Here is a 19,428-nt window from a genome sequence, read left to right as displayed (position 1 = left end):
CACATGGAGAGTATCCAACACCTTCCCGTTATTCACAGTATATTTTCCCTCAGGAATATCAATCAGAATATTCTTGTATTTGTAAATTAGTCCTTGAACATCAGATTATTCTTATGACCATCTTAGAAAAACAACAGTTTTCCAAATTTATGACTCCTACTCATGTACTTTAAGAGTCTAACTTGAAATATCAATCTATACAATTTCAGAAATGCTACAGTGATTTATTTTAGCATTTCCATCTTTTTGTTGTTGTTGTTTTAATGGAAACTTAAATGTAAAAAAATATATTTTTTGGAAGTGTTGAAAACCCCCAAAAGTAAATATGAAACCTACAACCTACTACCAATATGCGCTACCCTGCTTGTACTACTACCAATAAACTCTGAAGATTAGTGGGCACAATCTCCTTTGCTAGGAGTGATAATTAGGCTGAGAAATTGAGGTGATCAAAAAGCTACCTACTACTAAAGCTATGCTTCTCATATGCTATAAAACCAACTGCTTTACAAATAGAAAAGTGAAAATGAAAAAAAAAAAGTTGTGTAAGTCATCTTTCACTTTTTCTTTCAATATTTAAATCTTGGGCAAAATGCAAATGACAACATTTTTGCCAATTCAACAGTCCACTCTGTGCAGCAGTCATTCTTCCTCGCACTTCCTGAAGTAAATACCTGGAGGATTGGTTAGTCAGTAAATATTAGTTACCAGTTGCTCTGTGTAGGAAAGGCTTTTATTTCTTTTCACTTATGAAACCAGCACAGATTCAGGCTGTTTCTGTTCCAATATGGGGTTTCTGGTTCTTTCAGGGTTCTGGTTCTTTAAAAGCTGAGTGAGGTCAAATACAATATCCACGTGTTTCATGTCAGTTATGGTTGCATTTGAGTGTTTTGGAAAGAATTCAGAAGATATTTTGCTGCATGCACACCATGGATACAGAAAAGATAATTTCCCTCACTGTAGAATATATTCTTTAATAATGATGGATATTATTTATTTATTTAATCTAAGCAGGGAAACTGCTATGATGTTTGTTAAAAGTCATTTGGCATGTGACTTATGCTATTGTGGTCATCTTTTTCCAGCACTTTTTATACATAATATAGCAACATAAAATGTAGTTCAGATTACACGATTAGTTGCTTTATCACTCTTGAGGTTTTTCTGCATCCCAGAACACAATGTTATACTTCAATACATAACGTACATATATACAACGTTATACTTCAACATACTGAAAATCCACCAAACATACTAAAAAACCCCAAACTATCAGCTGGGACAAGTTAAACATCGTTATTTAGCTTTGAGCAGCTTGTGCCTTAAATAGGGGTATTAGGTGCAACATTGCAAATCCTCTCCCTTTACTGATTTACAGAGATCATTTTCAACTGTTGATTTGCTTAGAAAACGTTGGCTTTTAGACTAACTGAAAAAGAGAGATTACAATGTATGCTTTACCTTGAGGGCAAGAGCAGTGAACTCCATTTGTTAAACAAAGACATCCACTAATTTGTGGGGAAAAGATAAGTAATAAATTCAAATATTTGCTGAATATTTTGTAATTAGTTGAGAGGACAGAACTTCAATAAATGAAATAGACCCTCCTCTATACACTGAAATATTTATTGGTGTCTTCTGATAGTATTGTTTTGGAGAGGAACTTATTTACAATGGTGTTAACAGAAATTAGAAGAAATGTAATGTTTCACAATAAAAAATTGGCCTGTGAAATACTTTGCTTGTACTTTCTTTTATTCATTTTTTAGGATGCCTGACTGCCAAAAAAAATCCTAGAAAAAGCTAATTTGCTTTGGAACAATGTACTCTGCATTGTCTGCCCTGACTTCCAGGATTACTTCAGGATGATGGTAGAACTAATTTCACATTTCCTTTACACTTCCTCTGTGCTCCATGCTGATGCACAAATCTGTTTACAAGGAGGGAAACACAGGCCTAAATTTGAAACATTAATGGCACTAACATAACAGAATTAAATGGAAGCATTTAGTGCCACTGAATGAAATTGTGAATCTGAGACTAACCTACATTTGTCAATACAGTCAAATACATTTCCTGTATTTGATCAGGAAAATAATGATATTCCTTATTTATTTATTTATTTTATTTTATTTTTAACTCTGTAACCCTTATCTTTCTCCAGCACAAATAAATAAATAAATAAATAATACAGCCAGGTTATTTTCCCTCTCTTCCCACAATTTATGAGAGGAATTCAAAATGCATATTATGCTTAAAAGCTGTACAGTAAGCAGTAGAGCCAATGGACATGGCTTTTTACCATGCAACAGAGCTATGGCATCTATCAGTGTTAGCCTGCAACACCTATCCAGGCTACAAGTAGAGACATTTTACTAATACCTTCACGTATGTATTTCACATAGGCTTGTTACTGACTAGCAGCTCCACTACAAACCCCACAGTGCCATCTGATGTCCTCAAAGAGCAATAAACTTTTTCCAAAATCTGTTTAATCACACGAAGGCCAAAATGTCAACATGACAGGACATTGTTTCCCAAGTCTATATGGAAAGGGTCCTCTAAATAACTTTTCTCCGTTTTCATCAAAACAATCCTAAACTCACGTACAAAACAATGGGCTCTGAACTGATCATTACTGCTCATGATAGAGACCATTGGGATGTGGTAGGTAACTCTATGGAAACATTGCTTCAGTGCTTATTAGCACCAACCCCCAAATAAACCACTGGAATTGCGAGGAAAGGAATTCAGAACAAACCAGAAAATGTTATCGCACCCCAGTGTGTACCTGGTTCGTTGGTGCCTTGAAAACTGTGCTGGTGGTGGTCCCTACAGAAAAAAAATATATATATATATATGTATATATATATGTATATATATATATATAAGCTGGAGAAGGCTCAGTGAACGGCAGCAAGGATGGCCACAGGTGTTCAGCATGGGGAACAGTGAGTCAGCTGAGACTCGTCAGTTGGGAAAAGGGGTAATTTAGATGGGCTAAGACTGGGGTCCCCAGAATGATAAGTGGCACAGGGTGATTTTTCAGACTGTTTTTTTCTTGAGAGAAACAGAGGATAGTGAAATAAGCTAGTAGGAGTCAATTTCAAAACAAAACCAAGAGTTTTTGTGGCAAGGAGTAGCAGACCAGTGGAACTGAAGCATGTTCTTCTGGGTACAGACAATTGAGGGTTAATAAATAGATAAACAACAGCCCAGTTGAAACTAGAGGGTGCTAATTACTCTGCAGAATCATCAGCTGCCAACAGTCTCAGTAACCTGCAGTAAACCTCAATAAAATGCAGTTTTGTTCATCTGTGTTAATTATACAGAAGAACAGAGTCTCCAGGACTACACATGCCACCACAGCTGGATACAACTGTGTTCCCAATGTGAGGAACGTGCCACCATATAACTGCTTCTGGATGACAAAACTAAGACACCCCATGTGATGGTAATGTGGGGTGAAGTAGTTTCATACTACCCTGCATAACCTGCACCCGCATGGACTTTATCTTGATTTTAAGAAAATCATGTCTAATCAAATGAAGAGAATCCAGGGAGTGTATAAATTACTCTCATCAACAAAATGGATGATTTGTTGGAGCCTTAACAACCCTTTTAAACAGCCAATGAGTCTAACTTGAGTAAAAAAATACGTTCACTGGGGAAAGGAACAGAACAGTGGCCTTCATTTCTCCAATGCACCACTTCAAATAATGGAAACAATCCTAAATCCTTTCCTCGTATTTTTGACAGAACCATTGACAGGTGGGTTTTAGTATCTTATATATGTTGCATATTAATTCTCTCAAGCACACGTGCAAGTATTCATATGCAAATTTGATGAAATGGTAATCTTGTATTCATTCGGGAGGGCCTTAAAATGTCTTTTGGCAAAGCACAATCCAGCCCATCACTGAGCCAGTTGCTGTCAAAATCCATGCCAGAAAAAATATCTGAAACAAAATTGAAAGAATAAAGTACCTTTTAGATTCCAAGAGTGTTATACCAATGTATATATGTGCGTGTGGATATTTGTATGTTAACACAGGTTAAAATGTGCGAACAAAAAAAATGTGAACAGAGGTTTATCTGGGAAGAAATGCACCCATTTGCCCCCCAGGACGTGTGATGCTGGCTGGACAAGACAGCTCCCACTGAGGCCTCGGTGCAGGGACTGGCTCTGCTTGCGGGCAGACACGGCCATCTACCGGCCGCAGGGCGCTCGGTCCCTTTCGGTCAGCAGGGTCAGCCTGTCCCCGTCCAGAAATCCGATTCTGTAGCGTGAAATCTTGGCCCAACCGATTTTGCCGTTTTACTGACATTCTTGGGCTATAAATTATTATGTTTGTCAGTGACTGGCATTCCTTTTTGCATATGTTTAAGGATAGAAGTGAATAAGGACTGCAGCATGTTCACTCCTGGTTGATTACGGAGTCTCAACAAAGGTAAATTGCATTTAAATTTCACTGCAGGGTCTGAGACTGGTGCAACCTTGGGTGACCTTACCAGGGGTTAGCCCCACATCTTGCTACATTAGAATTATGTGGGAATCTTACTGAATGTATTCCGTACTGAAATGCACATGGACGACACTAAAATATAGCTACAGAGAGTGCTTGCCTTTACGGCTGTATTGATGGCTGTGCATTTTGTACCAGAGTGGTCTTTCTGGTTCTTGCTGTAAAGCTGGTATTTTTATTTCTTTACTTAACGAGCTACAATAAATATACATTGGCATAATTAGGAGAAAGCTCTCTAGAGTTAGCTATGGATACGTAACAAGGGATTTTTTTTTTCCTGTTGTGATTACTTGGATGTTTACTAGTTCACGTTTTCAATGTAATAGTTAAATACTTTAATACTCAAGAATTAGTTCTTCTCTATGTGTAGGGAACCAATTTTTCTTTCTCTGTGGCCTCTCCTTGTTTCTGTCTGTTTAATAATTTAGGACAGTAATTGTTCATCATTCTTTTAGGCACTGAGAAATTTGAAAATTAGAAGATGGTGCTTCCTAATAACTAAGGTAAGGAATTACAAAAATGAAGGAGTCTTTGGAGATCTTCTAGACTAACTGCTCACCCCTGTACTGTACCCCAGTTGTTTCACAGTTGGTTTGTGTTTCATCATCTTGTCTTTTTTAAAATGTATCTGTGTATATTTGTGCTAGGTGGTATGTGACTTTACTGCCTTTTTGCAATGGGAAAACACAGCACCTCCCTAAATAAAGAACCAAATCCTAAGATCACAGCATGATTATCTTCCATCTCAACTGCATCATCTCTCATTGCAATTAGAAATTAGACTAACTGAATGCTTTATCAACAGTTTTCAAAAGTACTTAATTAAGTACTTTTAACGTGGCTTTTTCCATCAGAAAATCTACCTCCTAAGTCATTATATACTTGGAATTGTTAATGTCTCACCGCATTACACATTTTTTGGCGTTCCTCCAAAGACCCCAGATTTTCTTAGTGTTTCATTTGCGAGAGATGACTCGACACCACCTCGAACCAAAACATATGTGTCGGGACAGGCCTAGCAGTTATTACACCGGATTTGCATGCAAAACTTTTGGATTTGGGCACAGTCCTTGCTGTATCTGAGAAACGACGTGGGCTCTCCCTAAGCAGGGAGCCTCTGAGGGCCCTGTGCCTTGAATTTGCTGGCTTGGTGAGATTTACCCCACGGTCACTGGCTAGAAATTCAGCCTTCCTGTCAGGACTGAGATACGAACTCACACACACAGTCTTATTTTTTAACCCATACATGGGCACCAGGAACTTTGAGGCCGTGACAACCCTAATGTGTGTGGGGAGAGGGCTTCATAAACCCCCTAACGGGGCCGTCTGACTCTCCGCTGCCACTACCACAACCCTGCCCCTGCTCTCCTCAGGGCTACCCCCCACGGCTGCCGGGTCCCGCCCGGTGCCGGCTTCTCTCAGCCCGGCCCCTCGGGCCGGGGCGGGCCGCGGGGCGGGCCGGGGCCTGGCGGCCGGGCGGTGCCCGGAGCCCTGCCCGCCGCCGCCACCACCATGAGCTGCGCCGCGCTGCTGGCGCTCCGCGGGCCGCGACTGCTGCGGGCCGCCCGGCCGCCCCGATGGAGCAGGCGGCGCAGTGGCGGCTGCGAGCCCCCGGCGGGGGCCGCGGTGCGCATCGGCTGCGCCTCGGGCTTCTGGGGGGACACGGCGGCCGCAGGTAGGCGGCGGCTGCCCGCGGGGGTGGCGGGGAGAGCCGGGGAGGGAGCCGGGCGGGCCGGTGGCCTCCGTGCGGAGCTAACGGCGCCTTCCTCCCTGCCCCGGCAGTGCCGCAGCTGCTGTACGGCGGGAAGCTGGATTTCCTCGTCTTCGATTACCTCTCCGAGATCACCATGTCGCTGCTGACGGCCGCCAGAGCACGGTCCCCCGTGAGTAGCCGCCCTGAGCTGCCTCCCCAGCTCTTTTCCCAGCCTAAATCACCCCAATCCGCTGCTTGAAACAGACCAGGCGCCTGCTTTTGTGCTCTTCTTGCGTACGAGCTGCTGTTTGTATCTGAGGGACGCCTATTTTCAGTGTCCCGCTGTATAAAAGGCATTTTGGAGTCTCTTCCTGTAGCACTGACTAAATGCTTTGAAAACTTGTTCTTCCCTGTTTTGTCCATTGGCCAATAAAAGGGGTTTGGGTTGACTCACTCATGACAAACAGCTACGGCTTTTAACTCTTTCAGGATTTGGGTTACACTCCGGATTTCGTCTCCACTGCCATGGCTCCGTATATAAAAGACATTCACAGGAAAGGTACGCTGCCCTTCACGTGAGTGTGTGTGTTAATGACCTTCAGCTCTTTGGATGGGTGCTTTTCACCCCAGTGTTTTGCCGTCTTCTGTGTGTAATGCTTGAAAAGTTAGCAAAAAATCCCAAATGTCAAATCATGACTTCAAATGTTTGCCTGTAATTAGAAATATATATATATATAAACATATATATGTCTCTGCATAATTGTTACTATATCTTTAATTTCTGAATGGAAGATCACTTTGTAACTCTTAGTTAAAAATATCTAAATCTCACTTTTAATGCGATCTAAAAATTTGGCAGCATTCCTAAACAGCTCTAGAATCTTGTTTATTTTCCTAAAATTTGCATTGTTTCTGTTTACATGAGTATATGTTTACAAGTTGCTGAGCTTGGGAGGAAGAAGGGAATTCTTTGAAGCACCCAATACCTTGCTAACAGTTTGGAATTTATAGAGATGAATATTTCTGGTAAAATGGAGTTGTTTGGAAAGCCCGGGTGCCTTGAGTGATTTGTCTCAAATGTCACATCTGTAGGAACTGTTGTAATGCTGTCAGTTTCTGTTACATTTGTCTTTGTGGTCAATTTCCCACCCCTTACTTGAAGGGGAGAATGTAGATGAAATGTATCAGTAACAATTATTTTTCTGTAGACAATTCCTCCTTGGCTTATAGTTCATAGTTTAATGTAATTCTAGTGTTTTACTTGATTAGATCTCTTTTGTTTAGGTGTTCGTGTCATCAGTAATGCTGGTGGAGTTAATCCCCTCGCTTGTGCAGCTGCCCTTCAGGAGGTGGCGAAGAAAGCTGATGTTGATTTGAAAATAGCTGTTGTTGCTGGAGATGACCTAATGAGTGAGGTATTTTACTTTGTCAATCTATATGGAGTAAAAACTGTCCTATAGGTGGTTACTTTTTGCATATGTATACAGTATCTTTATTCTGTTAAAAGCATTTAAAACTATTTCTTCACTTTGTTTATTTTTTAATGGGTGAAAACAATTCTTGATACTTTTTAAATGTTTCATATGTGAAGGGGGTGAATTTTATAAGACTGTGGATCTGCTGTTATTTAGCTTCTTTAAGCAAACTAAATATGATTTAAGGTCTGCACTCCCTTCAGGAGAAGATGGGATGTGCTGTTACTTATTGTTTTTGGCTAAGTTAAATAACCCTGAACACTAAATATCTTACATCCAAATGGAGTGTGGTTACATCTCAAATGTTTATTCCTTTCAGCTTTTTTTAGTAGTTCCCAGGCATTTCAAGTTGTTGCTCTATTTACAGGTAGCTGTTCTTAAGTTTATGGTCTGGAAGGTAGCTTTAACTGGGAGGATGGAAGGTTTACTTTTTTGTTGGTGAAATCTAGGATGAACTATGGCTTTTCTGGTCTGTCTTTATGCATTACAAGAAAGCTTTTTTTTTTTTAAAAAAAAAATCTGTTTCTGAAAAAAAAAAAGTTTGCCATACATGCAAAGATACTGTGAAAAGTTTATACGTTGGTGGTAGTTAAAAGGGGATAGGTTTGCATTATAATTCAATCTGTACCTGCAACATGAAATTTATTAATCTGTGCAGGCCTTGCATGCTACTGAATGATTAAGGTTGAGTAAATTTATTTGCAAGTTATACCCATACTTCCTTGGTAACCTGACATACTGAGTTTAATCACCCTGAGCTGTGGTATTAACCTTCTTTTCTGGCTGTGCCACCATTGCTGTTATGGCAGACAGTTCTGTTGGCAGGGTTTGACTTACCAGTCCTACAGGAATTAAAGATGATTTGAAAGCCTAAACTACCCATTCATTGTAGTTAATCATCTGTGAATGGAACAACATTGAAGACCGACTTCTTTTTCTGTGTGCTGGAAAAGCAGAATTAAAAGTATCTAGAACTTTTAGTCATTCAACTGATTTATATTTGTTACTAATTAATTTTCTTAGAGTTGTTATGAAATAGATCTATTGTCTGATATCAATAAAAGGTTTACAGTAGGTACTCTAAAATATTTGGTCGTTTGTGTTTTCTAACAGAAAGAAAGCCTAAAAGGAGCTGGTATCACAGATTTAGAGAGTGGCAAACAATTTCCAGAGAGCATTCATAGCATGAATGTGTATCTTGGGTGAGTTGTTTTTAACAAGTTGTTTTTAGTATGGAACAAGTTTCATGTAGTCAACATGTTAAAATTCTGTTTTGATTTGTAAATGGTACCTCGGTACTTAAGGTCACCGTTGTATGATTCAAGCAATAAGGAAAACAAAATATGCCTTTGTTGTAACCTGCAAATACATTTTTATTTCAGAAATTTGCCAGTTTTGACTTTAGCATTACATCACTTGAGATTCCTCAGGTTTTGATTCAAGCCAATATAGTTTAATTATGACAATTTTTAAAATCCTTTTTTAAAAGTGGAGTTTGTAAATAATATTTTAATAGTACCAGTGCGTGGAGCTGTTAACGATTGTCGTCGGCAAAGTAGTGTAGAGAGGAGTTAAGGTGTTGTGATGACATGCTTTGAATGCTGTGGGAGGTCGCATTAGACTGTGTTGAACTACGTGTCAGTGTTCATACTGTTGAAATTTCAGAAGCTGACTTTCTGGGACAGATCACTGTTCTGAAAGATTTCCCTTGCTTCTTTTATGATACTAAGTACGTCCTATAAACATCTAAGCACAGATGTTGTAGCTGCCTGTTTGAGACCAGTTATATTTTCATTGTCACCATCAACTTCCTAAGGGGAATCAGTGTCAATAAAGTCCATGGAAGGGGGAGAACTGAAAAATGGGAGAATAACCAGGTGTTTACAAAAGCCAAGCATATCTTCCAATTAATGATCCTGGGATCATGTTTTTGCTTTTCCATCTTTCATGTCATATATGTTATCCTCCTGTATAGTTCTGAAATCTGTGCGCGCAGTCCTCCTATTTTACATTAAACATCATAAAAAACAAACAAAAAAAAACAGCTGTGCTCTCTCTAGTATCATTAGTATTGCACTTCCAAAAAATGTATCAGTGCAAAACAGCAGGGTATGGCTGTACTTATTGTATATTTTTCTCTGTAAAATGGGGATCTTTTAATAGATGAGTCCTTAAATTTGTATTTAGTGTTTTCTGTTGTAGTTGTTCTTAGATCCTCTTTTAAACCTTCTCTTAACCTTTGACTTGCGAGATTTGCAGATCATGAGTAACTAACTGTAAATTAAATCTAAGAAATAATGGTTAAGTTTATACTTACGAGAAGGTGTTAATTCGAGTTTTGGTGATTCATGATTTATTCACAATTTTAAAGAAGTGCAACTGAAAGCAGAGAGAATGAAAGCGGACTAATATGAGAAAGATGCCTTTTAAAAATGTTTTATATCTAGCTCTGCTTCATTGATGGAGGCTGGAAGAGCAGAGTCTTGAGGTTGGTTTTCTAATAAAAGTTGTATTTCTTCATGGGCTCATTAATCTTGGATGCCTTCAAGTGTAAGTTACTAACTAGCCTCTTAAAATGCAAGTTATGAAACTGTTAATTTTCTTTTGACGGCATGTGCTGCAGATGCTTAGTCACAAAACAAGTGAGAAATTTATATATATATATATATATATATATATATATATATATATATATCTGTAAAAGGGGTCAACATCTTGATGTATTGGGTAAAATCACAGTTGATTGTTGGTTCAGTGCATAAACTGCATCTGAAAACTTAGCACTGAAGTATAGATCCTGAAGTATTTCTTCTGTCCCTTCCGAATTGAGATGAGTTCTATGGATTGAGTTTATCTGAGTTTTTAATAAGAAGATGCAAACTGCTTAATTTACTGCTTTTTAAAGATAGCTATACAGGTCTAACATGATCCTGCATATTTCTAAGCAGAAACCCCATTTGTGCTTCTTAGGTGTAACTTTTAGTTAACAGTATGCCCAGAGGTGTACATTGTTCCTGTATGCTCTGTATGTGATTGTTTCTTTACCTAGCATCCTTTAATTTACATTGTATTGAGATACACAGCATATATATAGCACATATGTATTTATTGATATGTAATTTCTTTACGTCATTAAGAACTTCTGTGCATTTTACTTTTTTTTTCTTGGCAAAAGCAGGACTAAGTCTATTAAAACTGTAGAAAAATGTTGTTCTTAGTTTATTTTTTAAAGGCACACAGTTTATGTGGTTTGAGTTTTCAAGCTGTCTAATTCACAAAAAATGGAGGAATCTATTATTTGACCAGTGTGTGTGGCTCCTTTTGCCTGAGGCTAGCCTGGTTAATTTTGACTAGGCCAACTTCTACCTGACCAGTCTGGAAAACCTGTTGCCTGAGTTTCTTCAGAAATAATGACTGCATAATGTTTTACTTGAAGTTGGCTGATATTGCAAGTTTTATAAACGCTTAATTGAGGTTGACCTGAAAGGTTTAAGTTTGGAGGGCAAAGTCACCAACCTTTGTTTGTGAATAACATGTAATCACAGAATGGCTTAGGTTGTAAAGGACCTCGTAGAGCAGGCACCCTGCTATTGGTCATTATATACTCATCCACAAATGAAATATGATTGATTATTTTTTTCTCTGTAAAACATTTGGTATTTTCTATTTTTGATAATAAAAGTGACCCTCTATTGCACTACATTCAAGACATTTTCTATGAGCATCAAGAAAAGTATTTCAATCATGTAATGAATTTGGGTATTGTGGTGCTTCCTTTTCAAAATTCTCATTGTTTATGCAACAGTGACTGATTAGTTGTTAAAGTTGATTTCATTGATTTTGTGCAGGATTTTAAAGTGATTTTTATCCTGTTTGTGGCAGAGAACTGACTTTTAAATGATACATTAAAAAGTTAGAATAGTTGTTGTTCTGTTTTCTTTTTAGAGCAAGACCAATAAGCAGGGCTCTTGACCTTGGAGCCGATATTGTTGTTACTGGCAGATGCGTTGACAGTGGGATTGTGTTAGGACCACTCATTCATTCTGTAAGTACAAGTTAATTATAACATGATGAACACATGTGAGTGAATATTTAGGTATCACTGTGAGCCGTTTTTTGCTACTTCAGAAATTGTCAATACTAAGCTAAAAAGGATGAGCTCCTTAATTTTTGTTTCTTTTTTTGTCTATATGCGTGAAACTTTGCCACCTTTCACTTCTACTAAATTTGTAGCAGGGATATTTACGAACTTAAATGTCATTTAAATATAATGAAAATGGAAATTTCAGTGAATGAAGTTAAGGAAATTTTGCCATGTTTCATCACTATTTCACTTTTTTTTTTCTTCCCAACTTTAAAACTTGGTGCAAGGTTAAGAAACAAGTACTGTATTTTCATTACCACAAGGTGGCGGTAGTAGATCTCGCTTTGTGTTGGTGGTTGGGTGGTCTAATGTGCTTGGCTTTTTCAATGGGCAAGCAATTTTAAGAAGTTGAGTTTCAGTGCAACATGTTTCAAATTCCAGGAATTTCAACAAATAATACAAGCAGGATATGTGGTTTGAATAGGTTGTACATTTTGTGAATGACCACACACTGTGGAACATGAAAGCTATTTTTGGTGTATATTTTAAAAATACATGAGAGTATGCATTACTGTCTAGTTAAAAATGTGCGTTCTAAAACTTAACACTCTTCTGACTTCATGTCTATAAAATATTCTGATGTATAATTAAACTAAATGAATTAAATGCTATTATGTTATTTTATTTAGCATGTGTTCTTTACACCAGAGATACCTCATCTAATCTATTTAAAATTTTAAGACAGGTTTCTCTACAGGCATTGTTTTTGTTTTTTTATTTATTTATTTCTTGCTTTATGTTGAACTTGGTAAGAATAACCTGTAGTTAAACAGAAAACAATACAAGGATGACTGGTAATAGTCCAGGAACTGATAATCTTCAAAAGCTGGAATATCACAGTGCTTTGTTTACGTGATGAAAAATAGGTGCTAGACTTTTAAACCTCCAGTGTATGGAAGTTTTGAGTAAGATGTATATTACACTTTGAAACTTTTTTGAAGGGGGTGTGACTGTGAAAATTTGTTTGCGTGTATTTAAAAAAAAAAGGAAAGCTGAAATACGTCAGAACTCTTTTACTGATTTACTGTTTAGCAGCTCAAATCCACCTACAGATCTTGCTGATTAATTATATTGTTCTTTAGATTTCTGCAGTTAAGTACGACCAATGTATTGTTACTCAAAGCAGTCTTCTGTGCTGTGTAAGACTTTTATATAAGTAATATATTTGTATTTTTTCTTCTAGTTTGGCTGGAATAGGGATGAATTTGATTTGCTAGCAGCAGGAAGGTAAATAATATAAGAAGAAATGGGTAAATAAATGTTTCATCTCGTATAATGACAGGATAATAGCTTAATCATTTAGGGATTTTGCATATTGTTACTGAACTCATTTATTTGGAAGTTATTTCAGTAAAGGTTTTGGGTGCTTTTTTTGATGCTCACTTAATATTCTCTTCTTTGGAACTGAAATGAAGTTCATTTTGTAACCAACTTAAAATGAGAAGAAACAGTGAATTATTTAACACTTTCTTTTTCTGTCCATTTTGTGTCAAGAAGTGAAATCTTACGGTACAGACCAGTGATACCCAGCTTTTTTCTGTTTGGCCATCAGTGTGGATAGTTGAGCAACTCCTATCTTCAAAGATGTACAGGGGGAGATTGGGTCATATGTCAGCATTCTTGTCTGGTTTTGCAGAAGCTGAGTATGAATAGCCCCATCTGCAAACCCGAGTTGAAAATCATAAGGTTGAAAAGTTGTTGCTGGAAGCACTGGGTTAATTTCTGGCACCTAATTTAACTTTCTGCATCATCTTACTGCACTGAAGTCCATAGAAATGAGTGACTACTTAAGTAAGCCAAGCGCACTTAGTAGTAGTGTTCTTGGACCTTCTAATGCTTGAGGGGAAAAAATGTGGAAAGAAACTCCCGCTCCACTGAACTGCAGTAGAAATGTGTAACCAATTTAGAGAGATCAGGATTTTGCCTGTAATTCTATTGCACATTTATGGAATATTCCAATAAAAGACTTGAAAATCGTAATACCTTCTGTTCAATGATGTCCTTCACATTGGAAGGAAGACAAACCTCTTGATTAAAAACGGACTTTGCATATTTAGTTACACATAATGCAGACAGTACTGTACTGAATTTAGATCGAAACTTCTTGAAATGACTAACGAAACTTGATTTTTGATGTTATGTACCAAACTCCTAGTTTTTTTCATGTAAAAGTCTACTCCTTCAAATTCTTGCTCATGTTTCAGAATCCCTACTTATGTTTAATGCAAAGTTTATAAACAGATGTCTATGGAGTAAAAAAAAAAATAAAATCAGAATGTTCTTTTATTTAGCTTTATTTCCATCGTACTATTACATGTACTGTTTTTAGGCTGGATTTGTTATACTTGGTTTTACAGAATATTTGGTTGTTTGAATGCTTGCTGTTTTCCCAGCCTTGCAGGTCATCTTATTGAATGTGGTGCTCAATGTACTGGTGGAATATTCACTGACTGGCATGCGGTACCAGACTGGTGGGTATCTGTGACATCAGCATGTATGTTTGTAGTAGATCAAGTATAAGGTTTCCTACTCTTTTTGCATTTGTAAAATTGGTTTCTACTTTGTTCTTTCTGGGGAGGCAATATGTACCCTTTGTTGCTCTGTCCTAATTTTGTTCTTCAAGTTTTATTCTCCCTATTTCAGTTTTCCTTTCTGGTCAGCTGGGGATTTCCTTTGTTAACTTAAGCAGCTGATGATTTGAAACAATTTCTATCCCTTCGATATTTCTTTTATATATATGTTTTTTTCTGTTTCCTTCTTTATCTTCTGCTTTTTTTTCTTTTGAAAGACTTGTTACTGTTTTAACATAGGATTGCATATAAGACAATACAGATATTTTAGGTGATGTTTTGTCAGATCAGAGTTGACTACTGTTGAGTTACAAATCTTACACAGCTTACTTTCGCAGGGATAACTGTATTATATAGTCCTCTCCTGCTGTATGACCCAGTCTTCATAAATGCGTTGAGCTGTCAGTGTCTGCATATTCATTACTGTCCTTTCAAAAAGTGTTGCATATGTCTCATTCAGACCTACTGAATTAGACCTTCATGTAGGTAGGTCTTTCTGCCTGCTGAGAATTACCATGAGAAAGGACTAATTTAGTCTGCTTTGGACTAGCTTGTTTTTTAACAGTAGTTTGATAGTAGTCAGTGAACCTGTTTGGCACAAAATGACTGAGTCTGGTACCAATTTATTCCCATTTTCCTTGGGATAAAAGGGAAAAATCTTGACCTGCACTTTATCAGAGAAAGGCAATACTTGCTTGATTTGATCAAGAAAAAGGCTGAAGAACAGTAGGAGAGATGGAGGAGCGAAGGGTGTCTTTCATTTGGGCCTGTTCCTGGTCCCAGGTTCTCCCTAAGGAGGAGGCAGCACATAGTCCAGGTGCATGAAGTAGCCACCGCTCTACCGAGTCAGTTCTCTAGGGCTGCCAAGCTTTTTCTCCTCCTCCTATTGTCAGTTTCTGATTCAGATTGTGATACTGAAAGAGGCATTCTTAGTTCCTGAGTGCCACTGAAATGCAGGGAAGGCACATGCTTGTGGAAAGAAATGGGTTTAGACAGTTCTTAGGCCACTGCCGCTGAACAAACTGCACTCACTCTTCAGTGCGGAGTTCAACAGGAAGTCAAATGAGAGGGTCTATAGTGATGAATGTGTTGTGTTCAGTTTGGAAAGTAAGTACTAATTTTATTCCTATTCTGATCTATCCATGAATGGTTTTATTATGCAGTATCATTAAACTTCTTAAAAATCTCCTGCAACTGTGACTCCAACTTGCTTTATAAAAGAAAGAAAGAAAAAAAATACCTTTTCTCATATTAAAATACTTGGTAGCTCTGTATTTTTAAGATCTTTTTTTTCCATGAAAAATGTCTGTATGGTTAAAAAAAGAGGATGTTTGAGTGCATTAAGCTATAAGCAACTGGAGTGGGAGTAGTTAATTTTACAGGCAAATATGCATATGCTGCATATGGATAGCTAATGTACACCCCCCCCCATATATATATATGTATATATATACACACACATGCATATGCAAAAAAAATAGATATCTGTATCTAAAATAATAGTAGTCATGTAACTTAGAGCTGAATGGTGCTAACTTGTATTGCTGCTAGCAAATATAGGAGGGCAGCACCTAATACTGCACTGTCACCTTATCCCCATCTATGCATACTTCTGAATCATGCATGATTGTGTCTGTGCTAGTATAACAATTTGTTTACCTTCAGTTTAAGTCTACTGAAGCATTAATTACAGCACCTTAAAACTAGTGACTATTTTGGTCTGCAGCTTCAAAAAGTCTTAGGAATTTAATTGATGAAATTCTTAAAGTACAGGCAGAGATGTAACATGTTTTTTATAATTAAACCGAAACTAGTCAAAATAAAATAACCTGTAAGCTTTAAAATTATATATTTGGAGAGGCAGAGTAAAAGACTGACTAAAACGGACTTTTAGCACGTCTGTTTTGGGAGGAGAGAAGGAAGACTTGTTATACAGCTTTTCCGGTAGTTGTTTGCTATAACTGGGTCCAAATACATGAAGAGGAAATACTATGAAAGTTGTTGGCTTGCAGATAATGGCTTTTCCATTTGATGGTGTTGTTAGTAATAATCTGACTCTGATTAAAAAAAAAAACTTGATGGTATGGATCTTTCTGTTTATTTGGGCAATCTGAATCAGTTCTCAATGTGTGCAAATCCATGTGATCATATGATAGTTCATAGTTTCAATAATGATCAAAACCTGTAGTACCTGCTATCTCCAACATTATTTATATAGCCACTAGGTCAACAGAGTTCTGAAAGAGTTTGCAGAAGTTACTTGACTATATTCTATTAATAACTTCTGCTTAGTTTAAAGAGACTTAAAGATGTAGCTCTTTTTAAAGTAAAACTATGTAATTTGAATTTCAATAAATCATATAGTATGTGGTATTAGATCCATACCAACCCCATGAAGTCATTAAATGTGGGAGGAAAAAGCCAGGTCAAACCTCTGTTGTCGTTAATGTGCCTTTCACATACAAATTTCTTACCACCATGAATGTATTCTTGCAGCCAAGAATGCTTATCATTCAGTGCTGCAAACATTTACTGGACCTTTACACTAACTAGAGTTTGAGAATACCCTCCACGGTATTTATACTGTTTTCTGGTGACTGAACGCTAGAGGGCATCTCGGTCTTGTTTCCTCGTGTTTTATTGCAGAAGGTAGGTTTGGTTATGATTAGGAGTCAAGTCATTTTTTGACTATCTTCCTTTTTGTGTTACCAAGACCAGTAGTCCATGTTGCTGTTCTTTGGCTGCTGAAAAAGGTCTAAGTGTACTGCTGAGAAAGACTGATTATGAGTGTTTCTCTTAAATAAAAAAGGGAAGAATTTATCAAATTTTAGGCCTATAAAACTTAACTATTGTTTACGCATAAGTAAAAAGATTTAACTATGTAAACAAGAGCACTTTAATTTAGACTTTAGTAAAGCTATGCGAGTCAGAGCTTACGCTCCCTGTATATATTATCGTACCTCTGAGTATTGAGGTACTAGGTTGGACCTACTTCATTCATCCACTATAGGCTTTTTTAAAGTTTTTTTTTTTTTGAAGTGTTTGGTGCAGACTGCTTCTGGAAACCTAATCCCACTGCAAAAGGATGCTTTAATTAAGTTAAGGAATGTTCATGTGGCTATATTGTGGCAATGGAATGATTAGCTATTAAAACTTAAGGTAATCCTGCTTTGTTGTCTTGGTAAAGTAGATTTTTAGTGTAAAACAAGGCAAGTGCCTATTCTGACTCATGACTCTCCAAGTTACTTTAGTTAATAGAAGCTAGGCTTGATTTTTCTGCTGTCCAAGGCAGAATTTCTCTAATTGTGCTGTGTACATCTCTTTAGGTTTTTGACTTAGAGGCAGGAATTGTGAAACTAAAAAGTTTATTCCAGTTTTAATGAAAACAGAGAGAGAGCTAGAGGGGATAGATGCTATTCAGTTTTCCACTGAGAGAGAAGCTGCTTGAGTGGATTCCTTGTGTGGATTTTCTGATTAGCAGAGACAATTCAAAAACCCATTAAGAGTGCTCATTAGTCTTCTATCAACTGTTAAGTTACTGATTTTTAGGTAAATGTTATCCAAAAAAGCACTTAATCTTTTTCTGTTTTTTGTGCAATAATATGTATTAGATGGAGAAAGGAAGTGATTAACACATCACCGCTCCCTATTTAATATCCAGTGCACGGCCCCAAGTAGGGGATTCACGCAGAGAGTCAAAATGGACTGTGATGCCAGAAGTATGTTGATAATGCACAGCTCTGTATTTCGTTTTCGTTAACCCCAGACACTGCTGTCTCTTACTATTATTTAGTGCCAGTGGGTGACTAGTACGTTGTTTTGTTTTGTTTTGAAATGCAGGAGAGAATAAACTAATGCTGATCAGTAGAGTAATCATTTTGAGGAGATGGTAAACACTGACATTTTGCCCTAAGCCAAGAGTGTACAATGGTTGAGACTGCATAATCCTCTGGCCTGGGATGACCAAAAGGGTAAGTCAGTAGTTGTAGTCTCTTAAGGGCTGGATCCAGATTGCTGATTGGGACTTGCATGCTGGATTCTGTTCCAAGTCCCCAGTTAGGCAATGTGGAACGCGTTTTTCTCTGTAATACCATCTATCTATTCCAGGCAGCTGAAAATGCCAAGCAGTCTGTCTGGCCTGAAATTCTCTAGGCATTTGGAGTTCATATAGTACGTATATTGTGGAATACCCTAGGTAGAGGAGATAGCAAAGTGTATTGATCACATCACCTGAAAGTGGAATTGCAGCAGGGCTTGAGGAACGTGTTGTTACCAACAGGTAGAGATGCATGTTTTACCCATCCCTAAGTACATGCTGACCTTGCCTGACACATGTTAAGTTTTGAATGGGTTATAAAAACATTGCTGGAAATGGTAGCATTTCCTACTTTTTGCCCAGTAACATTATGCTCAAATAGGTGCCAGGGGAGTTGAGGCATGTGGCTTAGAGCTTTCCTCAGCATGGTGTTGGTCAAATCACATCCCAGGAAACTACATTAACTGTAAAGCTAAAAGTTCATATCACAGCTTGTTTGGCCCCTGGTCTACTTACGTGTCATGTGCATCATTGTGGGTCCTTTGTTTTCTTTCTTGCGGTATCTTCCTCTGCAAGTAAAAGTTACACAGTGTGCTGTCCCATCCTTTGTTGCTAGTAATCTGTCCAGTCTACCAGTAATGACATGCTTCAGGGGTTTGGTACCTTATATAGAATTATGAGGGAAGAAATAACCATCTTATCTCAGACAATGCTATTCCCCCTGAGCCATCCAGGATCTAGTACTAATCTTTTTTTATTTTTAATGCAAACTGTGTAAGATACCGAGTAAAACAAGAGGGAAGGCAGTCTTCACAGCTGTCCAGAGATTGAACAGTGCATTGTCCACAAGTAGACTGAGAAGTCAAGTTATCTGTGTAGATGGTTCTTGTTAATCACCTGCAACATGCCCATAAGGTGTAACTTTTCTGAGAGCCAGAAATTAAGAAAAACGGTATTTTACGTAGGGGAAAAAATGACCCAAGA

At 37.7% G+C, this 19,428-nt stretch overlaps 1 protein-coding gene across 3 annotated transcripts in view; it reads left to right on the top strand.

Annotated features, from left to right (window-relative positions):
* The first annotated feature begins 5,987 nt into the window (after positions 1 to 5,987).
* Positions 5,988 to 19,428, top strand: part of LOC121068956 — a 59,358-nt gene continuing 45,917 nt past the window's right edge. For 2 of the 3 annotated variants that reach the window (XM_040554523.1, XM_040554522.1), the window contains exons 1-8: positions 5,988 to 6,201; positions 6,309 to 6,409; positions 6,709 to 6,778; positions 7,504 to 7,634; positions 8,808 to 8,896; positions 11,640 to 11,739; positions 13,022 to 13,065; positions 14,232 to 14,309. In XM_040554523.1, coding sequence (XP_040410457.1) covers positions 6,039 to 6,201; positions 6,309 to 6,409; positions 6,709 to 6,778; positions 7,504 to 7,634; positions 8,808 to 8,896; positions 11,640 to 11,739; positions 13,022 to 13,065; positions 14,232 to 14,309 — 776 coding nt within the window. In that variant the 5' untranslated portion in view covers positions 5,988 to 6,038. The remainder of the gene's footprint in view (positions 6,202 to 6,308; positions 6,410 to 6,708; positions 6,779 to 7,503; positions 7,635 to 8,807; positions 8,897 to 11,639; positions 11,740 to 13,021; positions 13,066 to 14,231; positions 14,310 to 19,428) is intronic. The other variant, XR_005819164.1, reaches the window with a different exon arrangement.

Source organism: Cygnus olor, chromosome 4, assembly GCF_009769625.2.
Source record: "Cygnus olor isolate bCygOlo1 chromosome 4, bCygOlo1.pri.v2, whole genome shotgun sequence".
In the NCBI taxonomy this organism is placed as follows: domain Eukaryota; kingdom Metazoa; phylum Chordata; class Aves; order Anseriformes; family Anatidae; genus Cygnus; species Cygnus olor.
This window is presented reverse-complemented; position numbering and strand designations above follow the sequence as displayed.